Source organism: Aspergillus luchuensis, chromosome 3 (genome assembly GCF_016861625.1).
Source record: "Aspergillus luchuensis IFO 4308 DNA, chromosome 3, nearly complete sequence".
NCBI lineage: Eukaryota > Fungi > Ascomycota > Eurotiomycetes > Eurotiales > Aspergillaceae > Aspergillus > Aspergillus luchuensis.
Genome location: NC_054851.1, coordinates 1,309,350 through 1,326,229, shown reverse-complemented (window position 1 = coordinate 1,326,229; position 16,880 = coordinate 1,309,350). Strand labels below are relative to the sequence as shown.

General features: G+C 48.8%; 3 protein-coding genes across 3 annotated transcripts; 2 read left to right on the top strand and 1 right to left on the bottom strand.

Moving 5' to 3' along the window:
* Window positions 1-1,891: 1,891 nt before the first annotated feature.
* On the bottom strand, window positions 1,892-2,495 carry AKAW2_30458S (uncharacterized protein; the record flags this gene model as incomplete). Its single annotated transcript, XM_041686974.1, has 4 exons — window positions 1,892-1,907; window positions 2,060-2,180; window positions 2,349-2,377; window positions 2,446-2,495. The coding sequence occupies 4 exons, from the start codon at window positions 2,493-2,495 to the stop codon at window positions 1,892-1,894; spliced, it is 216 nt and encodes a 71-aa protein (XP_041540905.1).
* Window positions 2,496-11,562: 9,067 nt separating this feature from the next.
* On the top strand, window positions 11,563-11,901 carry AKAW2_30457A (uncharacterized protein; the record flags this gene model as incomplete). Its single annotated transcript, XM_041686973.1, has 1 exon — window positions 11,563-11,901. One exon carries the CDS (start codon window positions 11,563-11,565, stop codon window positions 11,899-11,901), a length of 339 nt encoding a protein of 112 aa, XP_041540904.1.
* Window positions 11,902-12,796: 895 nt separating this feature from the next.
* Window positions 12,797-16,267, top strand: PLC1 (putative 1-phosphatidylinositol-4,5-bisphosphate phosphodiesterase Plc1; the record flags this gene model as incomplete). The annotated part of the gene is made up of 1 exon (XM_041686972.1): window positions 12,797-16,267. The coding sequence occupies one exon, from the start codon at window positions 12,797-12,799 to the stop codon at window positions 16,265-16,267; it is 3,471 nt and encodes a 1,156-aa protein (XP_041540903.1).
* Between the last annotated feature and the right edge of the window lie 613 nt (window positions 16,268-16,880).

Below are 16,880 nucleotides of genomic sequence, written 5' to 3'. Positions count from 1 at the left end.
GCTGCAAGTGCGCTCCATCCGCTATTTCAAATCAGGTCTCTCAGTCGCTCAACGCATACAAGCTCCACATGGTGCCTAGAGCCTCAAATTAAAACACGGCATATAAACGAGATTCAAGATCCAGCGCACGGCCGTCCTCCCGAGACCGAGCACTTCCGACACGGGTCTCTGACGTGTCAAGACTCGAAACTCTTTCAATCCGATTAGTCCATTGAAACAATCCGACAAGGAGATACGGACAACAATAAGCCGTATGGCGTCAGTCGTTGACTCGGTTTAGGATAGGTTTGGGTCATGGGGGTCCTCCGATGAGCCGTGTGATCCCGCTACCTACGAAAACATTTCGTGTCCATCGTCATGAGCTAACCTTCGCGCCGGATAGACCGATGTCGTCTATAAGGCTTGCAATAAGCAAGGATCCCACCAAGTACTTTTTATGAACCTCGTTCGATTCGTGCTCACACCCTATGGCATGTTCCATGGCCCTCTATGGGTGTCAGGTGTCTGTACCACCATCAGGCGATTAGCCAGTTGATTTTGCTAGTATTTCTCGCCGATCTGATTTGCGACAGAATTGGTTGCCAGTGGCTTGTGTTACCAGGCCCACTGATAGCGTATGCCTCACACATTTCCGATCAGCGCGACTGATTGTTGCGTGGTTCTAGCGGGAGATATAGAGTTTCTGGCATCGTCTTAGCTGGTGATATCCAGCCCTTTTTGACACTGGCTACCTCCCAAGAAGCTGCATATATATGCTTCCATATTCAAGTTTCGTATAGATTGAGGCCCTGTGAATCCGTATAACGTATCATTAATTCAAGTGGAGATTCGCGGCAAATGAACAGCCTTGCAATCAAACCGGTCCCGGGAAGCATTGCCGTTGAGCGTGAAAGGGACCCAAATAGAAAATACGCCTTCACAAGTGGCGCGACACTTGTCAAAGAGGCACAAAATCCCATGTAAATTAGAGTCAAACTGCCGTGATACAAAGCGAGAACAGACATAGCAAGGCAGAAACCGTCTCTATTTGATACGCCACGCAAGCACTTCGGCTTACTGCCCCCAATCAAACCCCGTAGCTCTAGCAAACAACGGCTTGCGCTCAAAGGGAAATTATAGACATTAACGGGAGTGACACGTGTCGCGAGGCAGTTCCTTACGCTAAAGTAGCACTTGAAGACTATGCATTCACCGGCGCAGGAAGGTCAGGCTACCTGCATACGCAGCATCCAGTGACAGGGAGAGTCTTTGTGGTACGCACCGATGGCTGCAGTAGTAGCACAGGGCAAACCGGAGCCCAATCTGATAACGGCAAGGGCGGCCGGCGACGCCGGGTGAGTTTTGTTCTTATTGGAGTGGCAGCATATGCTGGATCGGGAATCGTCCCACCTAGGGCCTGTCTGGGGTCGTTCGCTTGAGAGTTTGACCACGGTAAGCTGGATTCGAGTGAGAATCTGCGAAGCGGAAACAACCGGCTTTGCAAGAGACCGTACTAATCGTGTATCTGGCCTGTATTTTGTATCTCCACGGAAAAGGCAGACCCGCAGCTCAGTTTCGCCTCCGTCACGGTTCTCTGTAGGCTTGTATCGTCTGGCCCGGTTCTCGAAGGATTCGAGAAACCCATATACAGACGGCTGGTCCAATGGAAAATTGGTGGATAGTGGGAACACGGAATAGCTGTCTCCAGTTTTATTTTTAGCCGATGATCCAGCTTAGGGCCAGGAAACAACGATGGTTGTGTGCTGTGAGTCAATGAGATGCTTTCAATAACCCTTAATAACTGAAACTAATTCACTGACTAGTTAGTGAACCCTGAGTGGGTCACGATCCCGAGGCGAGTGCTTGCCCTTGACATAACGTCATCAGTGCCATACTGAAGTTCAATTCAAAATTATGAAGGCTGTTCGCTGTTGAAGATTGCGATATATTAATGACTATTCTGCCAATGAATACTTTTATGGGAGAGCCATCAAAAGACATCAATGTTATGGGTGGGGTTCGCCGGCCTTGTCCGTTTGGGATAGGTTTCGCAACTAAGGACAACCGGAACATTACGAACCTTGACAGCGTCTTTGCAATCCATGAAATATACTGTCGGTGGAGCGTCTTGAGGTCAATCAGGTCGATGATGTGAGAACCCAGTGGGTGCTTGAGCGAAGGAGAATATTTCCATTGAATCTCTTCGTTGCCCAGTTCTTAGTCAAGTCAGGTTGGTCGCGAACAAAACCGCATTAGTTGTTGTAGGCAAACGTATCCAAGTAATATGTATGAACGACCCCATGAAAGGATCGATTTACAAAAGGTGAGTAAGACGATTTGATTCGTCAGTCAACACATATTGTGCTTACGAGACCTCCGAACTTCGAGACAAGTCATTCTGATTCTACTGTCAGTTCTTTTCAATTCAGAAAGCGGACTCCATGTGCAATTTCCTGCTCGACCTACTTGTTCAGTCTGCTAGGGTTAGCTTCCCTTAGCTGATGTGCCGACAGCATAGGCTTTCACTAACAGTGCTCATGATCGCCATGTCGTGTTGGAAAGCAGAATGCGAGAGTCCAAGGAGGAGTATGACTGGCAAGCAAGAGCAGTACTTTAGAGTCGTCACCCCCCGTAAAAGAAAACAAATAAACAAATTCAACTTCACCGAAGCATTGGGCTCACCGAGGAGTTTAAGGTGAGTCAGGGATTAGGTGGGACGCCTATTTTTATGATCTTGAGCGTCTGGTTTCCAGTGACGGTGATCAGACATCTGCATACATCCATAATATCACTACAAAGCAATCAGTATTTCATATGGGATGCTCCCTCCTGGAAGTGCTATAGGTCCTTGTTGCGGGGGTGCCTGGAATTGTAAGATCTGCCTCTGTATATCGCACACGAATGCGAAACAAAACAGGAACGTCTATATTGTTCAGTAACTATGCAAAGCGACACTCTGCAATTATTGATGCGGTTCATCTCACACACGAAGGCCATGCTGTCCCGCGTGTATTGAGAGGTATAGAGGAGTAACAGTGTGATCTCATGATTGAACAGCCATGGTCGTCAAGTGCAAACTGTGAGGTCGCGGCAGTATCAGAGACACAGTCGACTCAGTCTAGCAAGACCATTCAGATGACCGAAATGAGATTTTGATACACCGTCCCTGGTCCCAATATCTGGATTATCGCGATGAATTGACACAACAGATAGTAAAGTACCTAGTAGAAGTTAGCAGTTGGGGCTAAGCCCGTTTGGTAGTAGTCCTCCAAGCCATTGAATTCAGGTTTCCGGTCAAACAAGTCTGTTGGTTGAGAAGTCGTATTGCCACTGCAGTGGGCCGAATCGGCCGATGCCATTAGTAGTAGCCTCAATCTGGGGCCAGGGACCTGGACCAGGGTCTTCTTTAGCACTATGCAAGAATAATTGTTGCCCCAACCCACTTGACCCGGGTATTTTGTACGACACGTAGATTACCGGGCAAGATCCTCCGTCATTCGAATCGAGTGTGCCAAGTCAGAATGTCTCAGAAATGATTGGGGTCCGGTCCGGCTAAAAAATGTTGTATCGGTAGCCTATGTCACAAGCGATGATTCTAACTTTCTCCCCAGACGCAGGACTGTACCCGCTGCTGGTATGCCTAAGCGACGGGAGTCAGACCTGGTGCATCAAGACAGCCAACAAGAACTATATCCCAATGCGGTGCTGATACGCTCAGTGGCTGAGAGTTGGGGAGAGAAGGGCGGAGGAGAAAGAGAAAAAGAAACCAAACTTTTGACAGTCACGAGGCTTCATAATCGATACTGAATGGAAATGGCAGTCGAGGGAGGGCCTTTGCCCGTGCGTGCTGCATAGTCAATTGGAAGGACTCATTCAACTATCAGCAAGCCACAACACGTTATCTGGCTGGTTGGCTGGCTGATAGGAAGGATTATCCATAGCAGAGCCGGATAGCGGCATTGTTGGGATCAAGACCGAGGCGTTGGCCGAATGACACCATGCAGCATGCGCCGTGCGACCGGGGACTGGAAAGACCGAAGAAGGTCGAAGCATCGAAGACGCATCGAAGGAACAGGCTCGACGAGGCTCAGCTCAAGACGGTTTCCACTCTTACAGAAAGTAAAGGAGTTGCATCTTACCCCCTCTATCGCTAACAACTTGTTAGTATAGCCTTGCCTGCCCCCCAATACCTACAAGGATGGCCGCACAGGATATGCAGCCTCGTTCTACAGGTGTTTTGGGGCAGGCGACAGGTTTATTAACTTTAGAGTTTCAGGGAAAAAATAGAAAAGAGGCCGAAGACGGATTAAGGTACGGCAAGACTCACTATGCCAAAGTCAAAATGCTCAAGGTACTGTGGTTGTTACTAATGATGATGCTCTATGTAATATATTGTATTTTGAGAGTATGGGAGCTCGTAACGAGCAGCAGTATTTTTCAATAAAAAGCGGTAATACCAGCATCATCTGTTATTAACCAGCCACGGAAATCATTACGGCACATCATGGCAAGACCCCGGTATAGGGGGCGCAACGTTCCACTCAGTTGGGAACGGCTCTCTCGGCCGCCTTCTCTTTGAACTTCAGGACAGACATTGACGTTAGTTACTTTGGGTGCCCAGTCTAAATACTGCAGCCGGCCACAGCAACCGAAAACCTTACCACATTTCCAACGTGATAGATAACATGGATGACAGGTAACGAGTTCTCCTCTGAATAAAACCAACGATGAATATTTTGCAAAACGCTCTTCGGGCTTCCTCAGTGCTACTATAAATGTGATAATATCTTCATGACATATTGTACCATAGAATAAGAAGGTTTAGACGAGGTCCCTTAGGGTTTTGACAGAAGGACGTAAAAGGAGAGGAAAATTAACAAGGGACCTCTGGTCTGACGATATGAATCGCGGGCTATGGATGGGACATGCCCTTCCCGTAGGATGAGTAGGGCAACCAGGGTATGAATAATTCAGTACAAACGAGCCATAACTAATACCTGTACGATAAAGAAACCCTGATACGAGGCATACTGTAGCACCGGCAAGGCGGAAACATGATCAGCCCTTGAAATTCCCATTTGACTCTGCGTTTCAGTTACCGCTCAGCTTCTTTTCTTGTCTTTTTATTATTTTTTTATAACTTCCTCAAGAAGTTACATGTGTATATCTCAGAATTGCTTATAACATTGAGCTCCTGCGCCTTTATCCCCCTTATTTGACCGACTCGGTAAAGCTGTTCTGGCGCACGTCTCCGACTAGCCGTCAGTACTATGATGTCATCGTTTCACCCGATTCTTTGCGTAAAGTAAGAATCTGACCAGTGACAAATTGTAGCGTATTTACTGTGCTGCTCCCTCATTAGTATTAGTAAGGATCTACGAAGTAATATGTGCACAGATGCTTTGATTTTCAGTCAAGGCTCTAAGAGGATTGCATTACATCAACTAGATTCTGCTTTTGGTGTAAAGGGGAGTTTAGGGAGGCTACTAGTCGGTCACTACTCGACATCGTGATTATAACCACACATCCTTTGTTAATACGGCTGAAAACGGCCACCATACCCTCCAGTCTAGTGCAGTAAAACATGAGCATAAGGGGTAGCAAGGGTCACTTCACACTGCATCAGCAGCCTGTGTGATCGTAGCAAGGAGTTCTCGGGTGCGAGATCCTGAGCGAAAGGAAACCGCAATCGAAGGCTTGGAAGCCTGTCAAGAGTGGGTCGCCGTTTGGAAACAGCCCCACGAGGCAGTGATTTTACCCAATCACAGTGGCTGCTTGGCATCATCCCTGTGAAGTTGGTTGCCCAGTAGGTATGATTCTTCTTTCCCCCCCCCCCGGCCAGTTGCCGAGTTTGCCTTTTGGACAGAAAGCAGTCTGCATGGACTAGTCACTAGTAAGTACTACATCAAGTTATAGTAGCAGTGTTAAACTACCAAAGTCATGACTTGGCCGCACGTTTTCAAAGGCTCAACTTCGGATGTTAGCAATGGTTATCCGGTACCCCTGTCGCTGCATAAGTACGCAAATAAGTATGACTTTCATAGAGAATTATGTGCAGTGCGACAGCCTGAATGTAAGTAATTGCTAATCATGCGCAAGCACGGAAACACCGCTGGCTACAAGCGGGTAACCTTTCTTTTTCACCATCATTTCTTCTTGGAGTGTGGGACCTTCGTTTGGCAAGCAGAGGTGGAGCATCGTACCTTCTGGCAGTTAATAAATTCAGGTAGTATCTAGGAAGTAATAAGTAGTGGTTGACAGTCTGGCATGCGATAATGTTTCTTATGAACCAATAATATCTCCATGAGGTCTGCACGTGTGAACACATGAGCACTCACCCCACCTTCAACCGCATTTAGCACCCAACTTGCAGTACCTACTCAATAAAATTAGGTTAGAGCGCTGGACATAAAATATGTAGTAATACGGAATCAGCACTAGTCAGCATGCTGTTCTGTCTGGCTAATGATTGTAGATAGTTAGCTTCCTAGGCGATACCCTGAAGTCGTCCTTTTCCCTCTATGACCTACAAACACAAACAAGGAATGAACCTTGGGTAGCAGAGGAACTGAAAATAATTCTACTTCACTAGTATGAGGATATGTGTGACTACTATAATACGTGCGTGGGCAGTCAAACAGTCCAGAGTAGTCAGTAAACATACATTTGAAGGAATACATAGCCCAGTCTCATATCTCTGGCAGCTGTCAACTAACTTGACTAATCCACTCCCCTCCTTCACCGGCTTCCGTTCAATGCGTCATTTTTCGCGCCATGAACTAACCCATCCCCCGCTATGGATCGTCAAGTTGATAGACACCGCCAGCTTGATTGAATTCCATGTTTCAGCCATAGTCGGTGGTGATTGCCTGATCCACAGGCATCTAGTTCAGACGGAAACCCAGGGAAGAGGAAGCGGACAGAATCATCAATGCACGCGAGACGGCGATAACCTAAAGCATGGGTCATCTTTCAGCTTCCCCTCTTTCTGATCAGCAGAATCGGCGTCTGCAAACGGGAGGGTCTTGGATTTTAATACAGCCCACTAACTGCCTATTGTATGTGCATGCATACAGAATGCACCATGATGGGTTGAATATCTTCCAAGCACGCACTGCAGTTACTCAGCTACCTAATCAGACGCTACTCTGAGAAAGTTGCAATCTCCCCTTATCAAGAAAGTTCAGCGCCCTTTCGCGGCTATCTTTGCATGATTGGGGTAGCCTATGAACTTTGCTGATTATCAAGGGCGCATACCACCTTGCGTCGTCAGCTGGAAACCGTTCGTTTGAAACCGATTAGGTGTCCCGTGATCACAAAGGAATATTTCCGCCACAGCCGCGATACCAATCTAGGACGGATCGGTCGGAGCAAGATCGGGATTTGATATCGTGGCTCTCAAGATGATTACCTGCTCGAAACCTACACCCTCCTCCGGTAGGATACAAGAGCGTTGACACCCTGCCAAAGCACATGGTCATTTGCATCACCGGAGCCTCCATCATTGGAGGGATAAATTTCCTAGTTCAGGAAAGGCTAGGTAATCCGCGGACGGCCCGGCCGATATACGCTTGTGGTTGCAAGGTAGCTCATGATAGTCTATTTGATCGTAATAGATGTGAATATGCCCTCATCTGCTTCATTATCGGCAGTAAATGCCCAGGCCGAGAGACTGTATGTCCATGCCGGATATTATCCTGGCAGATGTGCATCCCTAGAATATATGACAATGCCACTTGCTTGCATCTAGTCGGCCGTATAATGGCTCTACTGATGACATGCAAATAATCCTTTGTGGCCAATCCGGGATGTTCTGAGACGAGCGGAAAAATGCTTTTTTAGATTCAAGAGGCGGTGGTCAGAACGCGAGTCCACCATTCAGTGGCAGGGCCAGAGAAAGACGGAGTGTAAGAAACCTGAATTGGCAGATGTTTAGTTGATAGGACGACGATAGCAGCATCGCCAACTCAGCAAAATGGCTCAGCTTTGTGCGGGGTTGGGAAAACGCCCCGCAGCTTACTATTCACGGTTGCCTTCCATCAAGAATGAGCAAACGGGCTACTGCGTAATTGGCAGTTTCATCACCACGAATTATCCTGACCAAGAATATTAAGCAGTCCATTAACATGTAGGGGCAGCCATGCAGTGTCCGGTCAATACCTTGGTAGGTAGGTGGTACATAGTGTCTGTAGTTTGATCTGCTAGTGTCCATTAAGAGTCTACTACTTCGCCGAAGTCATTGAAATTGGAGCGACCGGAGCTGGAGCCACGGAAAAACCAGATCTATGGTGTCATAGGGCAGATACTGGACAGAGAAGAAATGGATTCGAAAGTAAGATCCACATTGGGTGAATTCTGTTTGGATGAACCCGTGATTCTATTATCCCCTTTCACGGCCTTCACCATAAGCTGCCTATCATCTTTGTTGCTTCTATCCGCGACGAGAGAATTAGAGAGGCTCTTTGACCGCTTCTTCATCCTCCTCCTGCTGTTGCCGCCTTGGTACTACCTTGGGTATCAAGGTGTCGTAGTCCAAAAGCGTTTGCCATGAGGAACTCCAAGCATTGCTCTGGGTGGTGCATGGGCGCGCTAGTTAACTACCAATGGCCAATGACTTGTAGATAGCTTGGCAAATGTGCTGAAGAGTTTTGCCCAAAATACTACATGCACCACGGGCTCGCAAGCATTCATGAGTATGGGGCAGACCGTAAAGAATGAGAAATACGTGATTCATTTTGTGCCGATTCGTATCCCTGTCAGGTTACATGGAAGCATCATTGATACCTTCCAATCTCTTACCGTGGGATGGAGGACTGGCAGTTTCTGGGCAAGTTCATTCATCCCGTGCTGCGTTTCCACTTTCCGGCCCCTTCCCCCTTTCCGCACCGCCCCGACTGGTTTCACTGCCACTCTTATCCTCAGCCTCAGCTTTGCAAACACGCGTGTAATATTACTACGACGGTACTAGCCGCGTTTCTCCCCCGCGTTGAGATGAAGACAGGGCTGGGATGACTCAATCGAAAATCTCTTGCTGTTTGATTAATTTACCGACAGATTACCGCCCCTCACCCCCTCTTACTTGCGCTCGCATTCTTGTACCAACTACGAACCTAGAAATGCGAGTGAACCACTCGCAAGCTCCACAGTAATGTCGAGTAAGGATAAAGCGGCACCAGCAATTATTTTGCACAACTCCCTTATCTTCCTTTTCTCCGTAATTTTGTTTTTCTTTTCCTTTTCTCCCAAAATTTACCCACCCTCCCCCTTTCCTGGCGACACTTAAGAGGGAAAGAAACATGATTGCATCTCAAGGGAAATTAAAGGGCACTATGACGAAACGGGACAGGACAACTATTGCCAGCAAAAAATAGTATTTAAGTTTTAGGCGGTCTGCACATCCCTAGTCGGAATGCATCAGGTGACAATCCCCCCGATTGTCGGAAGAGCCCAATTCCTTTTCACGGTCGTACATGCAACTAGCGTCCTGGGGAAGAGGGCCTTGCTACTGCATGCAGTCTCTACAATAGTCCAGTCGTATTCTTTGGCTCTTTGGAGAAAAGTTGGGCGACAGGGATAAGGCAGGTTGGCATCTAAACCCAGAAACGGGAAACGAAGGGAGACCCCAGCGGGCGGGAATCCAAGATCCACATATCTCCCCATAGGGACCGCTGTGCCGGTGCCTCAAGAAGGATCTGTAACATCAATATTGGCGATAACACGGTAATAGTGTTTGCGGATCGACAGTCAGGCATGCTTCGGATTCTCCTGCTCCCGCGTAGTGATGGCATATACGTGGATAACTCCGTACTCCGTACCGAGTATCCGTGTATGCAGGACGGATTATCCGTGGGGAAGTTAACCTTTTTGCCTTGAGGAAGAGCTCGTTACAACTACTGTTAGCTATGGGGGTGAGATTGAGGAGGGTTTGATTGTATCCACAGACCTTCCATAGCAACTGACGTTCTCTGTTCGCCTTCCCCTTTTCTTCCCTTTTCTGCCTTGTCTAACTAACGATTTCCCCCCCAATCCGCCCCCCTCCTGAAAAAGGTGAAACAACATACCTATCAGCTTCTCTGCTCCCCCACGATTAACAGTGATACCATCGACAAGGAGATGATCATCCAATAGATCATGTCCGTTCACTGTGCCACTGCCTACAGATCTCCAGGAGGAGGATTTACTGTAGGAAGTGGAGCGAACAGCTTCTGGGCATCTTACCAATTGTGGATGAAGACCAAAATCCTCGTGATCAAATACTATATGGAGTCCTCCGTAACAAATCTACCGAATTAGATGCTATGCTGCCCAGATAATAAAGGACGTGGATAGATAATGTAGGGAGGTCGAACGTTGGGGGAACCGGAAAGGGAAAGGAAAACAGAAAAGGGCACTATTGAAATAAGTTAGAAAAAAGAGAGGAAATGGAAAAAAAGGGAAAAGAAAGGTTAGCCGCTACTGTATTTCCCAATGATGCCCTGAATGCCAATCAGCCTTCGTAGAAGGACGGAAGGAAGGACAGAGGGTAGATTGGAGGAGCCTCATAGGATCTCATGATCGCGGCTAGTCTCATAATCGCTTGGGCTGCCGTTGCTATGCTTCCTGGACAGCTCACCCGTTAACTGACTTTGATCTTGGAGCAGGTGCCCAGCAATGACGGCCCAGTTTGATTAGACTACCTTATTGGCATACCTGAACTAAAGGTTAATAATACTTTCTATCCCTTTTCTGGTCCTTAGCCAACAGTATATAGGACTTGGAATTTCTTCCTTTTGGCGACTTCATTGCTGTTATCACCAAGTAGTACTCCTGGGTCTGCTTGACAGAGAATTCTTTACTTTTCCCTGGAGAAGACATTGCGCAGTTTTCACAGGGGCTAGACGCATATCAACAAGGCAACAAAACAAAAACGCCTCTGTTATCATCACTGCCGTCCACCACCATCATCATTATCCTGATCTTATATCATCATTACCTGAGCGTTTTCATTGGTACCAGAAAATTGGTGCCCGCGTTTTTTTCAGACCTTCCTAAGACATTCAAGACTTGGCTTCCCAGATTACTTTTGCGGTGCGGGTCCCGCAGGTAGGCTAGAAGAGGAAGGAAAAAGAACAGTGTTCCCTACTACTCCGTATCCGAATACCGATTACCATCTTTGGGCTTGGTCTGACGTGGGGTGGGAAACGGTTCTAACCTGGTTACATGACGAGGGGCAGACGCGTGGGAGTTTCGTAACCAGAAATTCCCAGTTGACAATACGCAAATACGTATCTTACCAAACCACAGGTACGGAGTACGTCAGTAAGTACCCACTCCAGCTTTCTTTCAATTGAAACATCCATCGGTTTCTTCGAAAACGACTTCCAAAATCCTTCCCTCCGAACTTCTCCCTTGTCTGTCTGTACGACACCGCATTCGCCTGGATGGGAGACTCTTAAGAGGGCGAACACCAAGACTTCCCCCCTCTCCCCAGCATTTTGTTGACACTCTTTACTCCAGACATCTTCGCTCCCTCGACTTTCGCAAGTGGAGATCCCAATTTCTCTCTCGGGCGAAGGATAACGCTGGCACTGTTTCCTCCGTCGCATGATCAACTCTCTTACTCACACATCCTGGCGCCTTTCGCTGCAGGTCCTCTACTACACTCCACGTAACCGTGCAGCAAACTGGAAAAGCTACATATCGGACCACACTAGACAATCGCGACCCTCACGATTACTCTTGTCGGTCCAATCTCCGATTGCTCAAATTATCACCCTTCCCCTTTGGACCACCTGCATCACTGCGTTGGCAGGCAATCCTGCATTTCCTCTCCCGATCCTCGTCGCCGATTTTCCCTTCTTGCGCAGCCTTCCTCTAGTCTCCGGCCGGCGAGTGACGCCAATCGACGCGAAGCCGAAATTCCCTGCTCAATTCCAACAATAATTTTTTTTTACCTTTACAGCCACGCACACACATACACACCTTTTGGCGTCTGTAGAAGCTACGTTCGGAGGGGCTCTGCTGACAGCTAAGCACATGCGCGGCGCACACGGCTATTGACTTGCATTATTTCGCTCACCAATTTCTGTTCCCATTACTTTTCAATACTCGCCTTGGAGCGTCCCTCGGTCCTCCTGCCTCGCACCGGAAAAGAACCTCAACCGCCGGCACCAACCACGGCCTATTGGTTCGAGCTCCACACGTCCTCGCATATTTGCTGCAGAGGGACAGCTTTCCCCGCGTACTAGGAGATCCGCCAACTGAGGAGGGGTAAAATTAGGGCACCAGAATAGGATACAACGCGGGCAAATCAGATCATATCAGGAAAACCTGACGAAAATCAGTTCCGGGAAAAAAATAATTGGAGACCAAGGCTGAGGGTGCCAAGTCATTTATCACTTTTGGCTTTACTTGGGTTGACGACAAGACAAGCGATCAAAGAGCCTTCCCCCCCCACCCGCGCTGTGCCATTGTTACACAAAGCCAGTGTCTGTCTCAATTGTTATCAGGAACCCGGATCCCGTACTCTCGCGAGCGCTCTCCGGCAGGGCTCTCCGCATTGCATCAGAGGCAGGCCAAGATGCAGATATCAAAGACAGAGCAATCCCGCTAAGCAAGTGGCTTTTGCATCGCTCAGCCAGACACGATCCCCTTTTTGGCTCGTATTGCATTCCTGCTATAGGCCACCATATCAGGGTCAACACAGCCGCCTAGTTACTGCACGTCGCTGTTCATTCGTCCCCTGAAGAGTCCAGGTGACTCCAGCTTTGGCACGGTTCACGACAGGTCTACAGTCTCACGTTTTGCAGCCGGGTGCTACGTCTGGCAGGTATCCGCAATGGCTTACGCCGCCGCTTCGTCGCCTTCAACCATAAATGGCGACACCCAAGCAAGTTTAAAAGTCACTGGCTCACTCCCGAAACCTCCAAAACTACATAATGTCAACACATCTATTCCCCCCGCCCCCAATCCCTCCTCCGCTCCGCCCTGTGCCTCCATATACTCATATACACCTAACTCATTACGTCCTTCGCATACCTTCTCAAATGCTTCGAGCCCTTCAGGCACCCCTCTGCAATCAGCTACTGACGCGCTCCGTGGTCGAATACCTTCATTCCCTCTGATCCCTCCAGCCCATCTTGAGCTTGGAGATTCAATGATGGCTGTTCCTGGGAATGCTAGTGCTTCCGGCTCGGGAGACGCGGCAACCCAAACGACAAACAAAGGTCCGGGGTTGATGCGCAGAATCTCTCGAGGGGCAGCCAACAAGCTCACTCGGAGGCGGCAATCCGCGACGCAGAATGATAAGCGGGACCGTAGCTCCGGTCCCGTTATCATGCGCAGACGGAGCGACAGCAAGACTGGACAAAATAGCTGGGAAAGTGCGCTTGAGTCCAGTAATGAAGAAGACAGCAACGATGCTCTGGACTCACTTGGGGTCTGGTGTGGCTCCGAGGCTTCTAGCTTGCAGAATGAGAGTTTCAGTCCTCCTACTCGCATCGTTAGTGCAGTCGCACCGAAGGTTGATGCGATGATTCAGCGTGGCACAGTCCTCACAAAAGTCACCAAGAAACGACGAAAGCAAGTGCGCTTCTTTTTCGACATCGACGCTGGGAAAGTTTACTGGGATATTTCGAACCCGACGAAACGGTTTTATATAGATGACATCAAGGAGGTCCGAGTGGGTGTCGATGCTCGCAATTATCGTGAGGAACATCAGGTTTCACAGGATCTTGAAAACAGATGGTTCACCATTGTCATCGCCGATGCAGAACGATTGAAGGGACGGGCTGTCAAGACTCTGCACCTGATTGCGCCTAGTGATCATACCTTTGAACTCTTTACGACAACCCTCGAACACATTTCACGCTATAGAATTGGTCTTATGGCTGGCCTAGCTGGTTCTGGCCAGAGCGAAGCGGTCTTGAAAGCCCACTGGCAGCGTGAGATGTCCAGACTATATCCAAAGGGTTTAAAACCCGACGAACTCGAGAGCCTGGATTTTGAGGCGGTTGAGAGTGTATGCCGCAGCTTGCACATCAACTGCTCCAAAAATATGCTCCGTGCTCAATTCTCCAAGGCGGACAATAACAACAAGGGCAAGTTATTTTTCTCCGAGTTCAGTGACTTTGTTGCTCGTTTGAAGGAGCGGAAAGATGTCAAAGCTATCTTCAAAGAGCGCGCTGTCAGTTTTGAGGGCTTTACTTTGGAAGAGTTCCTGGCTTTTCTTCGTGATGTGCAGAATGAAGATGTCGAGTCTGACCGAAGCTACTGGGTGTCTATCTTTGATCGGCTTGTGCGCAAATCGAGACCCCGTGCACCCAGTCTTCCAGAGCACTCGGACGGAAGACCTACTGGGGTTCCGCGTCTGGGCCTTGATGCCTTCACCTCGTTTCTATCCTCTTCCTGGAATGGGGTCTACGCCTCCCGCGCCCCCCAGTCCAGGTTTGATCGCCCATTAAACGAATACTTCATCTCCAGCTCTCACAATACCTATCTTCTGGGTCGCCAGGTTGCTGGTGCATCCAGCACTGAGGCATACATCAGCGCTCTATCCCAAGGGTGTCGTTGTGTGGAAATCGACTGCTGGGACGGAGCTGATGGCCGACCCATTGTCTCCCACGGAAGGACCATGACCACCAGTGTCCTGTTCGCCGATTGCATTACTGTCATCAACCGATACGCATTCATCAGTACAGACTTCCCCCTTATCCTCTCTCTCGAAGTTCACTGCAATCCCGAGCAACAACTAGCCATGGTGAAGATCATGAAGGAGACCTTTAAAGACCAACTAGTCTTGGAGCCCCTTCTTACAAATACCTTCATCCTTCCATCGCCCGAGGAATTGAAGCGTCGCATCCTTGTGAAAGTCAAAACTTGCGATGAAACAGAGGGTGGTATGCGACAAGAATCGTCGGGTTCCTTGATTAGTGTTGGTCGAAAGCGCAGCTCAAGCTCCCCATTTATGCAACCGACGGTGCCCGAGTACCCTCCAGTATCCAACCTTGTTCCTCTTGCTGGGTCTTCCACGACTGGCCAGGATTGTGTCGATACTTTCCTTTCCCAGGACAGACGATCATTCACGACCACCAGCTTAAGCAGCGCCACGGAAGACAGTGATGGCGCATTGACGTCCATGAAAAGGGAACGGAAACGACGCCAGAAGAGCAAGATCACCAAGCCATTATCGGACTTGGGAGTATATACTCGGGGCTACAAATGGCATAGCTTCACGTCTGCGGAAAGCCAGCGGTATAACCACGTGTATTCGTTCGCAGAGCGTTCCTTCGAAAGTATCTGCCGTGATTCAGATAGCAAGGCGGTCTTCGAGAAGCACAACCGAAAGTATTTGACAAGGGTCTATCCGTCTGGCTTCCGTTTGAGGTCCTCGAACTTCGATCCCCTCAAATTTTGGCGTCGCGGAGTGCAGATGGCCGCTTTGAACTGGCAGACCTACGATGTTGGAATGCAGTTGAACCAAGCCATGTTTGCCGCCGGAACTGATCGCACAGGCTACGTACTCAAGCCCGAGTCTCTTCGCACCGTGACTCCTGGCGAAGATAAATGGAAGAGCACGGGGCGGAAACGCGTTAACTTTACTATCGAAGTCATCTCTGCCCAGCAACTACCGCGGCCTCGCAGCCTTGGACCGGACGATAATATCAACCCGTACGTAGAGGTTGAGATATTCAGCGCCGATGATCGAGGCCAAAGTTTTGTCATTGGGGAAGGTGGTCTAAACGCTTCGGCGCGGAGTGGCGTGTCAGGTATTGGCTATCCGCACCGTCGGCGCACAAAGATCGAGCAGAGCAATGGGTATAGCCCCATCTTCAATGATTGCTTCAAGTTTGCGTTGGAAACGAAGTATCCGGACCTCGTGTTTGTCCGCTGGACTGTCTGGAGCTCGCTGGATGGCCGCAGTGCAGGAAACAACAGCAGTCTTCAGTTGGCTACCTTTACTGCCAAACTCACCAGCCTTTCTCAAGGCTACCGCTATCTGCCTTTGTATGATGCAGGCGGCGACCAATATCTCTTTTCAACCCTGTTTTGCAAGATTACCAAAGATGGCATCACTCCCGCCTCCATTGAACGACCCGATACTGAGGAACTCCGCGCTGAGCGATTGGGTATTCTCCGTCAAATCGGTCAAACCGTGTTCAAGCGCTCGTCATCCACTGAACGGGAGAAGGAGGCTTTCTCCGATAAAGGTAGTGAGATCCCGATTAGCTCAGAGGACAACCATTCTCCAACATCCCCGACTTTGACGCCGACAGTGTCAGCGGCATCTACGTCTTCGCTGCCCCCTTAGCATCCATCCAACGGGACTTAGGCACAGTGTGAAGTCATTTCCACTCGTTCTATTCTCCGCTGTACCCATTGGGTTCATCTACATCTCCTTTCGCTATCACGCTGTGATATTTTCTTTCCATTCATGTGCAAGTATGGGATTGGCGTTTTGTCAGCTTTGGCTGCATCTTTCTGCATTTTCTTTTTGTCCTTTCCTGGTTTCTTATGGGAGCCTGAGGCGCAACACGGTCGCAAAACGGAAGCCACAGGCGGGCTCACATGGAAAGCATGATCTCATATCTTCGGACTTTACATTTTGTTATCTATCTGGGGCGACGCATGGGACGATTCCGAGTCCTGAGAAGGCGGGTTCATGGTGTTATTTACTACTTGTGTTCTAGCTCTTGTGTGTGTGTGCGTGCCTGTATGTCTGTGTTGGCACTGGAGTGCCTTGATTTATCCGCGATACCCTTTTAATCTGGACGTTTTTGTGTTGCTCTTATGCGTTGCATGGCTGTGTGATTATCATTGCAGACCCGTTTTCCATTCTCACTACTGTTTTGTTTGCAAATCCATTTTATTCAGCATCTGTCTCGGGGTTTTTCTTGATCCGATGTGTCATTTCAGATATCAAT